The following is a 17,894-nucleotide window of genomic DNA, read 5'->3' as shown; positions in this document are numbered from 1 at the left end:
CTCGTATTGACGAGCGTGAGACCCAGCTGGCGCAGGAGTCCGCCGACGGATCACCCGTCGTCTTATCCACAATAGAAGTGGATAGAATTTACGAGGAGGTAAATTTTATATAAATTTTTTATTAATTTCATTTTACTTTAAAATTTAAATTTTAATATATATTTTATTGTTTTTTAAGGTCGCTCCTAAGAAAAAAGGACGTGTGTTGGGGATTGGTTCCGTCAACGATGTTCCGAGAGCGACTTCCTCTTATGGCCAGAGACGGGATGATGAAGTCTCTCAGCTGCGCGACGTGTTGGAGACGACACAACATCAGCTGTCGTCGACACAAAACGAGTTGGCCTCGACAAAATCATCGTTCACAGCTCGTATGACTGGTCTCGAGAACTTCTTGGACGTCATAGCGGCCACAAATCCGGAATGGGAGGCCATGTTCAGGACCATGAGACAACAAAACCCCATTCCAGGCGAGACATCCGTGCAAGTCAACGAGGAAGATCTCTCGAGAAGGAGCGAGGAATTCTACGACGCGGCAATGCAGCATTAGTTTTTTTTTTTGTTATTGTATTTTAAAATTCAAAACTTATTTATATATTATATAATTTCATTTTGATTCGGCCAAAAAAAAATTTTCTATTCGATTTAATTTCAATTAAAATTTTATTAATAAATTAAATAAATATAATTTTTATTTATAAATTCAGTAAATAGAAAACAAAGTAATTTTGTCGCTAATTCCCGATGTATTAACGAGGAAAATTAACGACGAAATATCGAGGATTAATTAACGAGGATTTTACGTGGATTCCGTTACGATTCTATTACGACGAATTCTTTTCGTGTTCCTTACGTTTTTATTACGACGAATTTGTTTAGAGGTTTTTTCGAGTCTTTTACGACGAATCCTTTACGAGTTTTTTACGAGGAAAAACAACGACCGCGTTACGTGGAAACCCAACGTGGTCTTTACGACGAAATCTTAATTCTTCTTTACGAGGAAAATTTAACCTCGCTAATTAACGACGAAATGGCGACGAATCTTCTCTTACGACAATCATATAACGACGAAACGCCTTTCATCGCCATTTCCTCGTAACTCTTCTTTTCCGAGGAAATAACGACGATTTTGGCCGTCGTTAAATTTGTGTTTTCTTGTAGTGATAGATTGAATACATGATATATTCACCAAATCTTATTGGTCACATGATGTTAAAGTTGACTAGCTTAAAGGTGGACTGAGGATCGCCACAAAAGACTGTGGAACTATATTTGATAAGATCATGAATCAAGTCTTTGTGAATTCACATATTATACTAGATCCACACTTGTATTCTAAAATAGATAATTTTTTTAATGCACTTTCTAAAATAAATAGATAAAAACTAGAAATACCAAGAAATGAACTCAAAAAAAAAAACTAAAGAAATCCACCTAAAGACTCATTTGATCAAGACATGAAAGTAAAACTTTTTTAAGAGAAAAGCTATATGTTTTTACTATAAATTTATTTGTTTACAATGAGGACAATTGATCTATTTTAAAACTCTTATAAATGTATATTTATAACAAATTTATATCAAAATAAATTATGTAAAGCTTAATTTTGTATTAAATCAAATAATAGTTTCTTGCTATCAATTTTGAATTTAGTATTTGACATTCATTGAGAATTATTTAATTTTTTGCAAATGATAAGGATGAGATTCTGGTAATAAACCATGTATTGAAGACAAATGGATAACTGGTTCTGATAGTACATCAATACACCTTCTTAGAAAATAATATAGCGACAAAATAAATAAATAAATTTAGTATTTTTATTATTGTGGCAAATATTTTGTGTTTAAGAAAATTATATTCTTAAATTGATTACCATTTAATAGTTTTATATTGTTTTCCTTCTATAAATGATAGAAAACAGAAACAAGAGCTAAATAATATATGTGTGCTTATTGCAAAATCTTGAACTGGCAAATACAAAATTTACAGATGAAACATTTTAATTGGTCCTTTTGTTACATGTATCCACTTTTAATATGTAGACTAAGACTTTATATATATTTTATAGGTTAGATGTATCTTTATAGACTCAAATTAGTATACAAGGTGAGAAGGAATGGAGTCACCAGAGAAAAAGACGCTCTCAATTTTAACTGAAGAACCAAAAAGAGCGAGATTTTCATCATCAGGCATGTCTTTTAAAGGGTTGTTTGCCGCAGTCTCCTACATGGCATCCGCTGGTATGTCATAATTGTATTTTTAATACTACTAGATCCGAATTCAAACTCAGATACTACGATACGTTTATGTACCACTCGGATTCAGATTCATATAATAAGATAAAGAGAATATGTATATATATCTCATATTTGTTATTCATATCCTATCATGCAGTTCTTCTAGTAATTTTCAATAAAGCAGCACTTTCTTCATTTAGTTTTCCAAGTGCAAATGTCATAACTTTGCTTCAGGTAACTTTTAAATTTTATTTTTGTTAAAATGTCTAAATGCTCAATTTCGTAAAACTCTAACAACTAATGATTAAAAGATTTCCATACATCTTTTTGTACTGCAGATGCTTTCTTCTTGTTTTATTTTGTATGTAATGAAATATTTTAAGATCATATCCTTCTGTACTGATAAGTCTAAGAGCGAGCACGACAGTTTGTTAACTCTTGTTTCTCCGAGACGCTTGGTTCAGACTATCCCTCTTGCATTCACGTATCTACTTTATATGGTATGCGTAGATTTTTAGTTTACTCTTTGATCATGAAATTATCATAAAAATACATTTTACATTACCGGTTTTATAACAGCTAGTTACGATGGAATCTGTACGCAATATCAATGTACCAATGTACACTACTCTTCGACGCACAACTATACTTTTTACAATGATCATGGAATATTTTCTTTCTGGTCAAACGCATTCAGCTTCAGTCATCTCCAGGTACTATAATATTACACAATCGAAATAAAAATGCTATTACACCATTAGTTAAAAATATATTTCTCCAGTCTTGTACGTATGAGATATTTTAAATTAATATAAGACATTATAGACTATAAGCATCAGTCTTCATAACAATCTGTACTGTATATACATAAATAAAATATTCGACTGTGCTATTTTCTAAAGATCACACACACACACAGATATATATATCTCAAAACAGTTACTGTAAAATGATCAATACATTCTTATTTAGATATAGATTTTTGACACAAATATGTATTTGAATTTATATCATATTTGAACTTCTAGTTGTATATGTACGTTACACAATGTAAATTCTAGTATTCTAGAAAGATCGATGATTCGTGAAACATATTTTAACTAAAAGAATGGATTTGAGATTTTTATACCACTAGCAGTAAAGGAATATAACTGTCTAAATAGAATATATCACTAATGATACAGTTATTCCTACCAGTGTAGGAATAATTCTATTAGGTGCTATTATCGCTGGAATCCGGGACTTATCATTCGATGCTTATGGGTATGGATTGGTGTTCACAGCGAATATATGTACCGCGACTTATCTAGCGTTGATTGCACGTACCGGTAATATGCCTCTCGTTTTACGATGTTCATTAAAGTAAATTTCAATTGCTTAATTTATTAGTTTTTTGTTGTGTTTATAGGAAAATCTAGTGGCCTTAACACCTTTGGGCTAATGTGGTGTAATGGTTAGAAAATTTACTTTCGAACTAATTCTATCAATCTATTTTTTTTTAATTTAATCAAACTAAAACTCTCTTTTCAAATATTTGTAACGTACAGGAATAATTTGCATTCCCTTTTTGTTGTTCTGGACAACTATAAAGGGTGAACTTAAAGCCATGTTATCCTTTCCTCATCTCTATTCCCTTGACTTTCAGGTACTTTTCTATTATTTTTATCGTTTTTATATGAAAGCTTTTCGTTCATTAGAAAATATCTTTACCACTTGTACATTTCTCATGTAATATAATTTCAATCAATATTCTAGCAAATGTACTTGCAAATCAATGATTTAACCCATTCCGTTGTATGGCATAAGTTATTTACTCAACTTGTTTCAGAAAATGATTCATATATAACACATCAAAATTAAATTCATAATTACGGATGTCATGTATAAAGTAATTTATTCGTAGATATAACAACGTATATATACATATTTTTGCTAAAGTATAATGTATATATACATATAACCCTATGGTTTTTAAACTTCTATAAAACAAATCATACAGATATTTACAAGAATATGTTCAATATATTATATCAGGATAGAGTTTCCTTGGAGAATAAAAATGATATTATTAACTGAACTTAATCGTTCAGAAAACTTAGAATGGGAAGAATATAATAAATGATTTATTTAACAAGTTGTGAATATTTTTGCAGGTGGTGATATGTTTTTCATGTTTGTTGGCTTTCTTGATAAATTACTTTGTGTTCCTCAATACAACAGTTAATTCAGCACTAACACATTCAATATGTGGTAATATGAAGGTATATTGAAGCTTGTACTTTTTATGTTTCACAATATTACGAGTTGCTAGAAAATTAATTATGTCCAATTTCAGTAAACATAATTTTCTCAGTTTAAACAGAGGTAGAACTGTTACGTAATATTCAAACACCCTTAATGTTTACTAATAATGGTATATAATATGGATGGCAGGATCTGTTTACAATCTTACTAGGTTGGCTTATATTTGTTGGACTTCCCTTTGATTGGGTAAGTTTGCATCATTCCGTTCTTCACTTTTCTTCTTCGTCTTCATCTTTATTTTTTATCATCTAGATATTCATATTTTCTTTCTTAATTTAATAAGAATCACAAAGCTAAAGATTGTAACCAATTATATCAATCTAATCTTTTTTTTGTCGTTCCTTCTGTTCTAATTTTTTTTTTCGTGGAAAATTATTTGCAATTTTTGCATTTATTTTATTTATTACAAATGTTAAACTTCCAATAGGACTAATTTGCAGTTTTATATGTGATACAGATTAACGTCGTGGGTCAATCTCTCGGTTTTGCTGGATCTATGCTTTATGCATTTTTAAAATATAAAGGCATGTAAAGTTACAAGTTTTTAAAACCAAATAAAATGTTAAATCAGAAGCTATTATGTCAATTTAGAAAACCTAAGACTGTGCTTGATTTGATAATTTTACCAAAACTTTTTGTAACGACCCGAATTTCGGTCTCGAAATTTTGTTAGCGGGCTAAGGCCCAAGAAATACCCGAAGTCCAAAATTTTTGTCTATAAATACTCCATCCTCATTGTTTTCTCCTCCTACACATCAAGAAAAAAAAATCAGAAAGAAAAAGAAAAAAGAAAAGAGAGAAAGAGAAAAAGAGAAAAAGTTCAAGGACAAGAAAAGATGGGAAACCTTTCTAGTACAGTCACCTGAGCTCGTCGCCGGATCTACCACACACAGAGTCGACGTTGAGCTCGTCACCACCATTCGCTGTAGCCTAGAATCGCCGGAAACCGCCACCTCATAAGCTTTGTTTTTGTCCGTTCAGTAATTCAGCCATATCTTCCTAACCGTTGAGAATCTTGCGCATGCAAAGCCACCACCATGTTTCTCTCGCCGAGACAAAGCCGTAGACACCGACCACGCCGCAATCGGAGCCCGGACGAAGCCGCTAGAGCTTCCGGAAGTATCGCCTCTGCGCGCGTGAGTTACACGCGCCACCGCCGGAATTCGTCGCCGCCGTTCCACCGCCGTAAATCGTCGCTGCCGTTCCACCGCCGGATCGTCGCCAGACCGTCGCAGGGCCGCCTCTTCGCCGCTGCCAGAACGCCACTGAACCGCTGTGACTCGCCGCTGCCGGCCGCCGTGACTCGCCGGTAACTCAGTGAGTCAACTCGTTGACCAGTTTAAATTGAATTTGAAATCGGTTAGGGTTAACCGGTCGGTTAGGTCAAATTGATTTCTGGTCAAGGGTTGACCGGATTGACTTTTGACCAGCGAGTTGATTTTTCCATATACCTTGACCAGACCCGTTTTAAACCGTTCGAAAGGTGTTCTAACTCGAATTTTCGCCCTGGTTTCAGATTTGGAGTCTATTTGAGCAGCTAGAGTTCATAGATACCACTTCTCTTCATTGCTAAGGTGAGGGCTACTCTGTTAAATCCCGAGCTAGTTTAGTACTACCGTTATGGAAAGTTTAGTTTCGAAACATGATCAGTCTCTGTGAATCGAGTCTGTTTGAGAGTCTTGCTTGTTCATTATTGATATTGATTGTTAAACCGGAAAGAGGATAATAGAGGATTCAACGGTTGCGTGAAATGGTTGATGTTAAGGACTGTTATATATATGTACATATATAGTTATATAGTAGGGACTATGTGACGAGTGCGGGGGTTCAGAGATGTCTGAGCTAGCGACGCAGATGTTTGGTGTTGTGCGGGGGCCCAGAGACATCTGTGCTAGCGATGCAGATGATGTTAGTGCGGGGGTACAGTGAGGTACCAGCGACGCATATGGTGTTTGTGCGGGGGTACAAAGACGTTTGTACTATCGACGCAGCGGGTGGTTGTGCGGGGGTACAGAGACAGACTGTACTAGCGACGCAACGGGTATGTATATCTTATGAGGAGATGCGTGGTGCAGAGAATACCTATGTACTATAAGCGCATGGGTTTTAACGGCTAGTCCTCTAGCTGCATATTGATTGTTATGTGTGGTGTAATAGGCACCGTATTTGTTTCATGCTAGAGCTAGGCCTACATAGTTGTAGTGCTATAAACTGAGTCAATGGTTTGCGGTTTAGCATCCCATACCTCGCTGGGCAACTCCCCCGTTGCTCACCCCTCATTCTTTCCCCGTTTCAGGTGAGACTGACGAGCAAGAGTGATTATCGGACCGGTGCTATTGGGCTTTTGGGCTTCTATCGCTTTTATCGTTATCGAGATTTTAGGCCTTTGGGCTTTTATCGTTTATGTTATTTCCTAGTTCAGACCTTCGGATTCATGTTATCTTTATATTTCGGACTAATGACGTTATCTATATTTTGGATGTTATTTTATATTATCGATTTCTCGCACGAATGTTGACTTTTAAGTATTTGTAAATTGAGATTTAAGAGCGATTTATTTATCGTAACATTTTATTATGTAAATCGAGGTGTTACAATTTTGGTATCAGAGCGATTTATTAATCGTAATATTTTACTATGTAAATCAGGGTATCACAGTTTTGGTATCAGAGCGGGGTTCCATCCCGGCTCTGACCCGGGATGGCGATTTGTTGGGACGTGATTTTGACTCGGTTTTAATTCGGTTTAATCAGTTTTAAAAGATTTTCTAATCTGGGGATTTGGGAGTTTTAAAAGAAGAAAAATACAGCATTTTTCCGTTCAATGACTTCTAATCCAATTGTCGTTTTTATTGACGATGAGTTTACTCATCGTCATCCGTTCTCTAGCTAACAGGATTTCGGCCAGATGTTCGACAGATGGATGATGATGTCACAGTTTGACAGATTGCGCAGGTGTGTATCAGTTTCATCAATCGTGTTCGGAGATTGTTCGCATGTGGATGTGTGACGTTGTTGCCACCACCCAAACTTCAAGCCATCGCTCCACGAGTTTTTGTACTGGAGATTATGTGGTATGAGATGTGAGCCATGAGCTGGCATGTGTTATTCGTGTGTATGAGTATATTTACTGCCTTGGAGGCATGGTTATTTTGTAAACTCGTGGGGATCGCTTTTGGATTTGGGGTTCGGCAGTTTGCGTTGTGTTGATATTGGAGTTACGCTTGGTATGTTTGCTAGTTTTTGGCATTGTTGATCGTGTCAGAGATGTGTCAGTTCGGATAGCTGACATAGGACGTTGGGAGCTATTTATATTCATCGTGGTGACATGTTGCCTCATTTATATTCATCTTAGTGTACCAGTAATGCTTGGAAGGACGATTGGTTCAGAGACTCATCAGAGATGGAGCTATGTTTTTACGATGTCATCCTTGGGATGGATTGACTGTCATGACCTCGAGAAGTGTTGGATTGCCTGAGGGTAAGAGTTCTGATTGCTGGAGCAGATGGAAGTTCTTATTGCATATATGCTACATGCATAGGAGTTATTGGATATGGGGGGTAAATGGATTTATGGTGATCATTTCGATGGTCAAGATGAGTTGCGGGATCTTATAGTTATCTCAGAGTATGGAGATGTATTTGTGGCCTTTGGAACGGCCACCACCAGTCACATGAGACGCTCTTGCGATTGAGTTGGAACCATGGACAGCACCGGTTTAACGGGCTTTGTACCGTTTAGCGCCAGCAGAGATGGTCGAGCTGAAAGAGCATATGGAAGATTCATCAGACAAGGGATTTATCAAGCCGAGTACTTCACCGTGGGGAACATCATCATTGTTTATAAAGAAGAACGATGGGAGTTTCAGGCTTTGTATCGACTACATAGACTTGAACATGGTAACCATCGTATATATGAATTTTTGGATTAGATGGAGGGATATTCATGGTTCTCGAAGGTTATCTTGGCATCAGGATACCATCAGATTGCTATAGCTGAGGAGTATGTACGGAATGCGGATTTATGTTATGGATATTATGAGTTTTGGTGATACTATTTGGGTCGACGAATGCACCGATAACATTCATGAAGGTTGTGAATGATGCCTTTCGTGAACACTTGGACAAGTGCGCGATTGTACTCATCGACGACCCCTTTGATTTATTCTTGGAGCAGAGGAGAATGATGAGCGTTTGCGGATGGTGTATTGATGCATAAGGATCAGGTCATTGCATATGCATCACGTCAGTTGAGACCTCACGAGACCCACTACCCTATTCATTATTCGGAGTGGCTGAAGTGGTATTTGAGTTATAGTTTTGGAAATCGTAATTGTTCGGGAAGGAAGTTCAGATTCTCTGGGATCATCAGAATCTGAAATTTATCTTCATTCATTAAAACTTGTACTTGGACAGTGCAATTGAATTGAGTTTGTAGCAGGCTACAGTTTGAATATCGCATACCATCTGGTAAGGACAACCAGGTGACAAATGCCTTGGGTAGGCACATGAGCGATGTATTGGGAACACCAAGGAGTACAAAGATATGAAGTGTTACTATCATTGGCCTAGTATGAAAAAGGTTGTAGCTATATTGCGTCGCGGTGTCAGACATGTCAGATGGTTATTTCTGTGGATCAGGTACCTTTCAGGTTATTGCTGAGCTTGCTTTTTTCGGAGAGGAAATGAGGTTTTCTGATTATGGATGTTGTTATTGGATTGTCGATCACCACATGTGCAATGGATGCCACATAGGTAGTCATAGATAGACTTACCAAGTCAGCCGCCATTTCCTGTGATTAAGAAGGCAGAGAGAGTTGAGCAGTTGGCGCAGACCTACATCAGTGTGATTGTGAGGTTGCATGGAGTTCCTAATGTGAGTTCACGTCTGCATTTCGGAGAGCCTTTTGGAGGGCGCTTAGGAAAAAGGTCTATATAAGTACATATTATCACCCGCAGACAGATGATCAGTCAGTGGCGACTACTCAGAACTTAAAGGATATATTCAGGGATTGAGCCTTCCAGTGGCATGGAAGTTCGAAAAGCATCTACCTCTACCAGAGTTTGCCTACAACGACAACTATCTTTTGAGTATTGAGATATCACTATATGAGGGTTGTTTATGGTAGACCTTATCGTATACCACTTTGTTGAACCAAAGTGAGGGAGCGACATGAGTTAGAACCAGCAATGGTTCAAGAGACGGTAGAGCAAATGGAAATGCTCAAAGCTTGGGTTAGGAAGCCCATAACCGTCAGAGGAGTTATGCAGCTAAGCGCCGCAAGGATTTGAAGTTACATATGGGCAATCTAGTGTACCTGTAAATAAATACGTTTCAGGGAGGATCTAAGACTCAGAAGCTAAAGCAACTTAAACCAAGGTACATAGGACTGTATTCCTCGGTGGAGCGAATTGGAGCAGTTGATTGCAGTTATTTTGTCAGCAGAGTATCAGCCCTCCATGACTTGGTTCATATGACAGCATTGCAAAAGTTAAGAAGCTGCCAGAATTATTTTGCAGTAGACGTCAAGTGATTTCAGAAAGATTTTATGGACCTTTGGAAATTTTGGATCACCAAGTGAAAGTAATTCAGGGAAGGTCGACCGTGTTTGTCCGAGTTCGTTGGGAGAGAGATAAAATTCAGGAGGAGCCCTGAAAGGCCGAACGAGGATTAGTATTCGAGGTTTTGCTACGATGACATTGGGCATGTCGCTTATGACTTGAATTCGGGGACGAATTCCTTGTAAGTGGGGGAGAATTGTAACGATCCGAATTTCGGTCTCGAAATTTTGTTAGCCGGCTAAAGTCCAAGCAATACGCGAAGTCCAAAATGTTTGTCTATAAATACCCCATCCTCATTGTTTTCTCCTCCTACACAACAAGAAAAAAAAAATCAGAAAGAAAAAGAAAGAAGAAAAGAGAGAGAGAGAGAGAGAGAGAAAAATCAAGAACAAGAAAAGATGGGAAACTTTTGTAGTGGAGCCACCTGAGATCGTCGCCGGAGCTACCACACACAGAGTCGACGTTGAGCCTCATAAGCTTTGTTTTCGTCCATTCAGTAAATCGGCCATATCTTCCTAACCGTTGAGAATATCGCACATACAAAGCCACCGACGTGTTCCTCTCGTCGAGACAAATCCGTAGACACCGACCACACCGCAATCGGAGCCCGGACGAAGCCGCTAGAGCCTACGGAAGTTTTGCATCTGCGCATGAGTTACACGCGCCGCCGCTGGAAATCGTCGCCGCCACTTTCGCCGCCGTTCCACCGCCAGACCGTCATCAGACCATCGCCAGACCGTCGCCGGGCCGCCGCTTCGCCGCTGCCGGAACGCCACTGAACCGCTGTGACTCGCCGCCGCCGGCCGCCGTGACTCGCCGGTGACTCAGTGAGTCAACTAGTTGACCGGTTTAAATTGAATTCAAAATCGGTTAGGGTTAACCGGTTGGTTAGGTCAAATTGATTTCTGGTCAAGGGTTGACCGGATTGACCTTTGACTAGCGAGTTGACTTTTCCATAGACCTTTACCAGACCCGTTTTAAGCCGTTCGAAAGGCGTTCTGACTCGAATGTTCGCCCTGGTTTCAGATTTAGAGTCGATTTGAGCAGCTGGAGTTCATAGATACCACTTCTCTTCATTTCTAAGGTGAGGGCTACTCCGTTAAATCCTGAGATAGTTTAGTACTAACGTTATGGAAAGTTTAGTTTCGAAACGTGATCCGTCTCTGTGAATCGAGTCTGTTTGAGAGTCTTGCTTGTTCATTATTGATATTGATTGTTAAACCGGAAATAGGATAATAGAAGATTCAACGGTCGTGTGAAATGGTTGATGTTAAGGACTGTTATATATATGTATATATATAGTTATATAGTTGGGACTATGTGACGAGTGCGGGGGTTTAGAGATGTCTGAGCTAGCGATGCAGATGTTTGGTGTTGTGCGGGGGCCCAGAGACGTCTGTGCTAACGACGCAGATGATGTTAGTGCGGGGGTACAGTGAGGTACCAGCGACGCAGATCGCGTTTGTGTGGGGGTACAAAGACATTTGTACTATCGACGGAGCGGGTGGTTGTGCGGGGGTACAGTGACAGACTGTACTAGCGACGCAGCTGGTATGTATATCCTTATGAGGAGATGCGTGGTGCAGAAAATAGCTATGTACTATAAGCGCATGGGTTGTAACGGCTAGTCCTCTAGCCGCATATTGATTGTTTTGTGTGGTGTAATAAGCACCGTGTTTGTTTCATGCTAGAGCTAGGCCTACATAGTTGTAGTGCTATAAACTGAGTCAGTGGTTTGCGGTTTAGCATCTCATACCTCGCTGGGCAACTCTCATGTTGCTCACCCCTCCTTCTTTCCCCCTTTCAGGTGAGACTGACGAGCAAGAGTGATTATCGGACCGGTGCTATTGGGCTTTTGGGCTTCTATCGCTATTATCACTTTTATTGCTTTTATCGCTTTTATCGTTATCGAGATTTTAGGCCTTTGGGCTTTTATCGTTTATGTTATTTCCTATTTCAGACCTTCAGATTCATGTTATCTTTATATTTTGGACTTATGTTGTTATCTATATTTTGGATGTTATTTTATATTATGGATTTCTCGCACGGATGTTGACTTTTAAGTATTTGTAAATGGAGATTTCAGAGCGATTTATTTATCGTAACATTTTATTATGTAAATCGAGGTGTTACAATTTTGGTATTAGAGCGATTTATTAATCGTAATATTTTACTATGTAAATCGGGGTATCACAGTTTTTTCATATATATGAGTATTATTTTGTTAATGAAATTTTTAGAAAACCATGTTGTTATTAAATAACCATGTGGAATTTGACGAACTCACCCACATCGTGGTGGTCTAATGGTCTCCACTAGGAGAAGAGTTTCCATGTTAGTTCATACCATGTATCGACTCCCCTCTAGTGCGAGATTATTAGTTTCGCATGCGACCATTGAACGATTTACATGAGGGAATCACCAGCTTTCCAGAATCGCATTTCCGCAGAAATGTCATTAACGGCTAGTTAAGTCCTATATGGTGTCTGGATACTCTAGTCATCAAAACAAAAATTGACGAACTCACGTTTGAAGCCACCAATCAATGTTTCAGGGGAATGTTTCACTGGTGACGAACATATATATGTGTGTGTGTAGATCTTAGATGTAACATCCCATTTGCAAACTCTAAAATGAGTATTCTCCTTGATCGAATTTTGTTTTCTTTTATACTAATTTCAAAATTGATTCTCGTTTGTTCATTCATATCCACCGCAACCTGATATCACTCAAATTATCCTAAAGAGTGATTTATACTCTCTCAAATAAGAGGTCGAGTTATAGTACTTAGGGATCGAATCCACAGAAAGCTAGGGCACACAATAGACTATAAAAATCAAGATTAAGCTAGGCAAACAGTTTATAAAGCAGTAAATCAGTGAAAGCAAGATGAACAAAGTAGTTGTTCGATTGGTTGATTGAGGTTGTAAACAATTAGGAGAAATAGCTAGACCTAGAGATTTATCAATCAAGAGATTCAAAACTAAAATTCAAGGATGCTAATGGTTTTTAGATCAATTCTAGAACTAGATTTTAATAAGTAAGCAATCCAGCTTTCGCATGCAATTGCTAATCAGATATCTAAGTCCAGTCTCAGCTATCGCTTGTTGACTTGGAGCGAGCGTCGATCGATGCTATGGCCTGAGCGTCGATCGATGCTTCCTTAGACAAGCATTAACGACATAATCTATTAAGTTCAACTAGATTCTTAGACCAACTCTCGTATGCGCCTAGGTATATAATCCAGCAGCGTTCGGGTTCCGATAATTGATTGCACTTTCGTGCCTCTCAACTATCCTATGATTCTAGGTTCAAATAATTAGTCACACTGTCGTGCTATTCTAACTATTCCAGATCCTAGTATTACAAATCACCCTGGTGTAGAGATCTATAGATAATCTAGCAATCCTAATTTATTATCAGTTTGACATTAAGCTCATGAAATCCCTAAACCTAACAAGATGAATTACTCAGACATGCAAGCCATAACACAAATCATAGTCTGAATAATATAATAGATAAGAAATCAATAATAAAACCAATGGAGTTCCAATAAATCTCTGAAGGAGAATTGATCTTATCTCCAAACCTAAGAGAAAACAATAGAATAGGATAATAGAAAGCTTGTTGTCGTCAACAATGGCTTAGAAATACATAAATAGGGTTTCTGGTCGTCCATGGGTATTTTGGTAACTTGGTGTGGCTTCTGGGCTTCAAACGGTCTTGAAATATGCTTGGCCCACATTCTGGCATCACTGTCGATCGATACCAATGCTGTGTTATCGATCGACAGTCTTTCATCTCCTCGACAGCTTCTTCTTGCGAGGCAGACTGACCACTCTTCAGTAAAACAGTCATAACTTCTGCTACAGGATGCTGATTGACCTTAAACCGGTGGCATTGGAAAGCTAACGCAAATTTCTATCTTTTATATAAAGATGGGCTCAATTTAACAATGAGAAGGTCTCCATGCATAGCTAGACATCTGACACATCTGTGCAGCTCTACACTCAAAAGGCTCCAAAAGACACCAAAATCACCACATTCCTCCAAATCGTCCCTGAACCTGTAAATACTCTATATAGTAGTAAATATTTATTAAAACACTTATAGACCATGGCTAAAAGTGGGTATAATCCATGGTCTATCAACTCCCCCAGATTTACCCTTTTGCTTGTCCTCAAGTAAAACAGACATGCAGTCTCTCTGAAAGAGGTTTGAAAACAGTAGGGACTCACATGATTTAAAACTTAGAATCATCACCTCTGCAATATTGCAATCCACATCTAAGAAGTCATAATCACAAAAGCACATTATACCATATCATAGCTTAGCAACCAAATTCACCTAGCCAAGAACTTAGCAAATCATGTCTGACATTCCCCTCTACCAACCTCATTTCTTAACATAAATAAAAGTGCAGGCTTTACCTTGGGAGTATCGATCACAAGATGCAAGGATTTTCAAACAAGTATTTGGATCTGCAGGTAAAAGTTAGTTCATATCTTTTCTCTCTACTAATTTCTCTCTTTGGCCAAAGTTTGCTTCCATTGCAAGATCATTGACCAATATTGGACATGCTTCCATGAATCAAGCCTTAATGGTGGTTGCCACCAAGTCCTGTTCACTGCTTTTTGACATATATCCAAGAATTCATGTGAATCGAAACTTGATGATTGCCGCCACCGAGTCCCGTTCGAATTCTTTTTGTTGGAATCCTTATGAAGCAAGCCTTAATGGTTGTAGCCACCAAGTCATGTTTGGATTCCACCTAACTAACACCTATTATATATATATATTTTTTTTTTTTTGAAAATAAATATCTCTACCTATAAATCTAGGGTTGAAATAGAGAGAGAAAAGGTAATAAATCTACACAATGCTTTACCTTCCAGACTTGTTTGAAGAATCCGATCCCATGTATACCAAGCCCCAAGACAAGCAGTTGTGTCAGGTTTAGTGTTAGAGGTCAGCTTTGGTTCCTTCAAACAATCTCAGCAAGTGTGAATAGTTGACAGGTTGATCCACTTTAGTATCTTTAGTACTATCTGCAATAAGTAAGTCTAAAATGATGCTAAAAAGTGGTTAGATAACAAGCAAAAATCTAATAAGTTCATTATCCCCTTCTTGACTCAATAAAACTCTTTTGAAAACATTTTGATAAGACTCATGAACACACTAATATCAGTAAACATCCCCCCAGACTTAAGTTACACTGTCCCCAGTGTATATCTAGTCGGAGTTATGGTGATAACATAAACATAAGTACACAGTTTAACGACTAAGAACGATAACTTGACCGGGTTAAGTGTCGATCGATGGAAAGGAGTTACCATCGGTCGCTGCAGATGTTGTACTGTCGATCGATATCGACATGCTCTCATCGGTCGATATGCTGGGCAATCGTCTACTCGGATCTTTTTTTTTATACCTAACTAAAACACAATATTAGTAGAACCTCCCACAGACTTAAACAACATTGTCACCAGTGTTATACAGACTAAGATCAGTGGGGAAATAAATCATAAGGACAATATTTAACAAGGAAAAACGGTATACCTGACTTTGATGTGAGTGTCGACCAACACAGTTAAGTGGCGATCAATACTCTTGAAGCTCCGTCGATCGACACAGTTAAGTGGCGATCGATCGATGCTAGTGATGCTCTGTCGATCGATGCTGCGCAGCCATCGTCGATCCTCGTGCAAACTCGTCTTCCTCAGATTTTTTTTTTTGGACCTGCAATAAATAAAAACTTTAATCAGTAACAATCTAAACTAAACTGAACGAAATTATCTAATTGTGGGTTGCCTCCCACTCAGCGCTTTGCTATAGTCATTTAGCTTTGACTTTGGAGATGTGATTTAGTCTGGATGAGCATGAGAACTTGCTCCAGAACAAGTCTCAGTGTCTCTCTTTCTCATCTTGTTAATGCAGTTGATAAAAGCTCTTGCAAAAGCTTCCCCTTTCTCTTTCAGTTCTGGATCACATAGCACTCTGGCCTTGGTAAAGGATTCAGAACCTCCTCTGCAGCGCACTCTATACTCAAGACTACCGTCTTGCCATTGCAAAGGAACTATTGTTAGGGAATCTGCATCTGCATTCCTTTTCTTTTTCTTCTTTCTATTCTTGTTCCTTCCCCCAGACTTAGACTTCTCAGTCTCGGGTTGTTCTGAAACTTGGAGGCATCGACCGATGCTGAAGGCTTCGTGTCGATCGATTCTGAAGACTGAGAGTCGTCAGATTCTGAAGGCTTATTGTCGATCGATTCTGAGGATTGGAAGTCAACCGATGCTAAAGTTCTAAAGTCGACTGACGCTGATTCTGGTATTGTAGGCTCGCAATTTGAATCAGTTGTAGGTCCTGGATCTTCAAACATATCTATGCATGAAATAAGCTCCTCACTTTTCTTCTTTTCCATGGGATCATAGAAGATGGTTTCATCAACATTAGTCAGACACATCTTATTTCTCTTAAGATCACAAACTACCCCTACTGTAGCCATGAAGGCTCTTCCAAAAAGAAGTGGAGATGTCTTGCCTGATTTGATATCCATAGCATGAAAGTTCACAAGGATAATGCATTCCCCTATCTCCACCTTAACTTTCTTGATCATGCCTGCTGAGTTTACTCGGGAGCTATCCACGAATGTGAAACTATCTTTAGAAGGTTCCATCTTTAGTCCTAATAGCCCAGCAGTGTCTATGGCCATGATGTTGACTGCAGATGCAGTATCGCATAGGGCGTTTGGTAAATGGTGGCTATGTATAGAACATGGAATCAGGAACTTTCCAGGATCTTGTTCCTTCTTCAGTGTCCTCTTGGGTTTACGGCTGACTTTGTTGAATAGGAGCTCAATATCCTTATCAGTCTCTCTACTCTCTGAAGAAATTACCAAGTCTATACTTATGATATGCATCCTCGAAAAACATATCCTTAGGAACCCTCTTCACCCTCTTGTGAAATCCTTCAAGTTCCTCTTTGTTAACTTCTAGCCTGAGGTGTTTGGGAATATAGGGTTTCCTAGATTTAACTCTCTTCTCAACTGGAATTTTGTTCTTTCGTTGCCTGCTTTCCCATGGCAAGTTCATATCCGTCTGTTTGGTGTCGATCGATACATGATAGATGTCGTTGATCGATACCTGGTAGATATCGTAGATCGACACTCTCAACGAAAGAGGTTTCAGCTAGGGTTTGCTTTTGCTCTCGTGCTTCTGCAGATTGCTGACTTATCTTCTTTGTTGTCTTCAATCAAACTGATGTCTGAGATGGATTTCGAGAGGCCTTCAAGCGGTGTGCATCAAGATCTGGTAAACGTACTCGGTATGGTATTGGCGGTTGTCGATCGCTCCTCTTCTGTTCTTGTCAATCGATGTTCCCATGTTGCTGTCGATCGAGTACATTGTGTTGTTGTCGATCAATGTTGTCCCTTTTAACTCGAGCTAGGGTGGGAGGATGCGGGTGTCGAGCGGCAAAATCTGAGTGGCTCTAAATTCGAACAGTTTTGTCCGATCCCAAAAGTGGTGTCGATCGGTGATCAGCTGATGATGTCGATCGGTGCTCAGCTGTTGATGTCGGTCGACACCAGTACGAGCTGCCTATGGACATGCAGCTTTCGACTAGGAAAGCATCTTCTTCTAGTTTTTCCTGCTTGAGCACTTCCCCAAAGTCATCATCTGATATGGCATTAACCTGGTGCCTCTCACTTTCCACAGCTTTACCTTTGACCAGAGCTTCTTGCTTCTTCACAGCTTCTGCGGTCTGAGAAACATGGGCATCTAGCATCATGACA

The 17,894-nt window shown here is 38.8% G+C and overlaps 2 protein-coding genes across 2 annotated transcripts; one reads left to right on the top strand and one right to left on the bottom strand.

The window, feature by feature from the left end:
* The first annotated feature begins 641 nt into the window (after window positions 1–641).
* LOC111207606 (UDP-N-acetylglucosamine transporter UGNT1-like) lies at window positions 642–6,069 on the top strand. Its single transcript, XM_022705808.2, has 10 exons — window positions 642–2,240; window positions 2,395–2,471; window positions 2,576–2,737; window positions 2,817–2,950; window positions 3,435–3,565; window positions 3,646–3,690; window positions 3,785–3,882; window positions 4,391–4,498; window positions 4,671–4,727; window positions 4,999–6,069. The coding sequence occupies exons 1-10, from the start codon at window positions 2,117–2,119 to the stop codon at window positions 5,071–5,073; spliced, it is 1,011 nt and encodes a 336-aa protein (XP_022561529.1). The 5' UTR covers window positions 642–2,116; the 3' UTR covers window positions 5,074–6,069.
* A 9,897-nt stretch (window positions 6,070–15,966) lies between these two features.
* Window positions 15,967–17,021, bottom strand: LOC106384211. The gene is made up of 2 exons (XM_013824212.1): window positions 16,250–17,021; window positions 15,967–16,160 (listed from the first exon to the last, which is right to left on the bottom strand). Exons 1-2 carry the CDS (start codon window positions 17,019–17,021, stop codon window positions 15,967–15,969), a joined length of 966 nt encoding a protein of 321 aa, XP_013679666.1.
* Between the last annotated feature and the right edge of the window lie 873 nt (window positions 17,022–17,894).

This window comes from Brassica napus, chromosome C7 (genome assembly GCF_020379485.1).
Source record: "Brassica napus cultivar Da-Ae chromosome C7, Da-Ae, whole genome shotgun sequence".
Taxonomy (NCBI): Eukaryota; Viridiplantae; Streptophyta; class Magnoliopsida; order Brassicales; family Brassicaceae; genus Brassica; species Brassica napus.
This window is presented reverse-complemented; position numbering and strand designations above follow the sequence as displayed.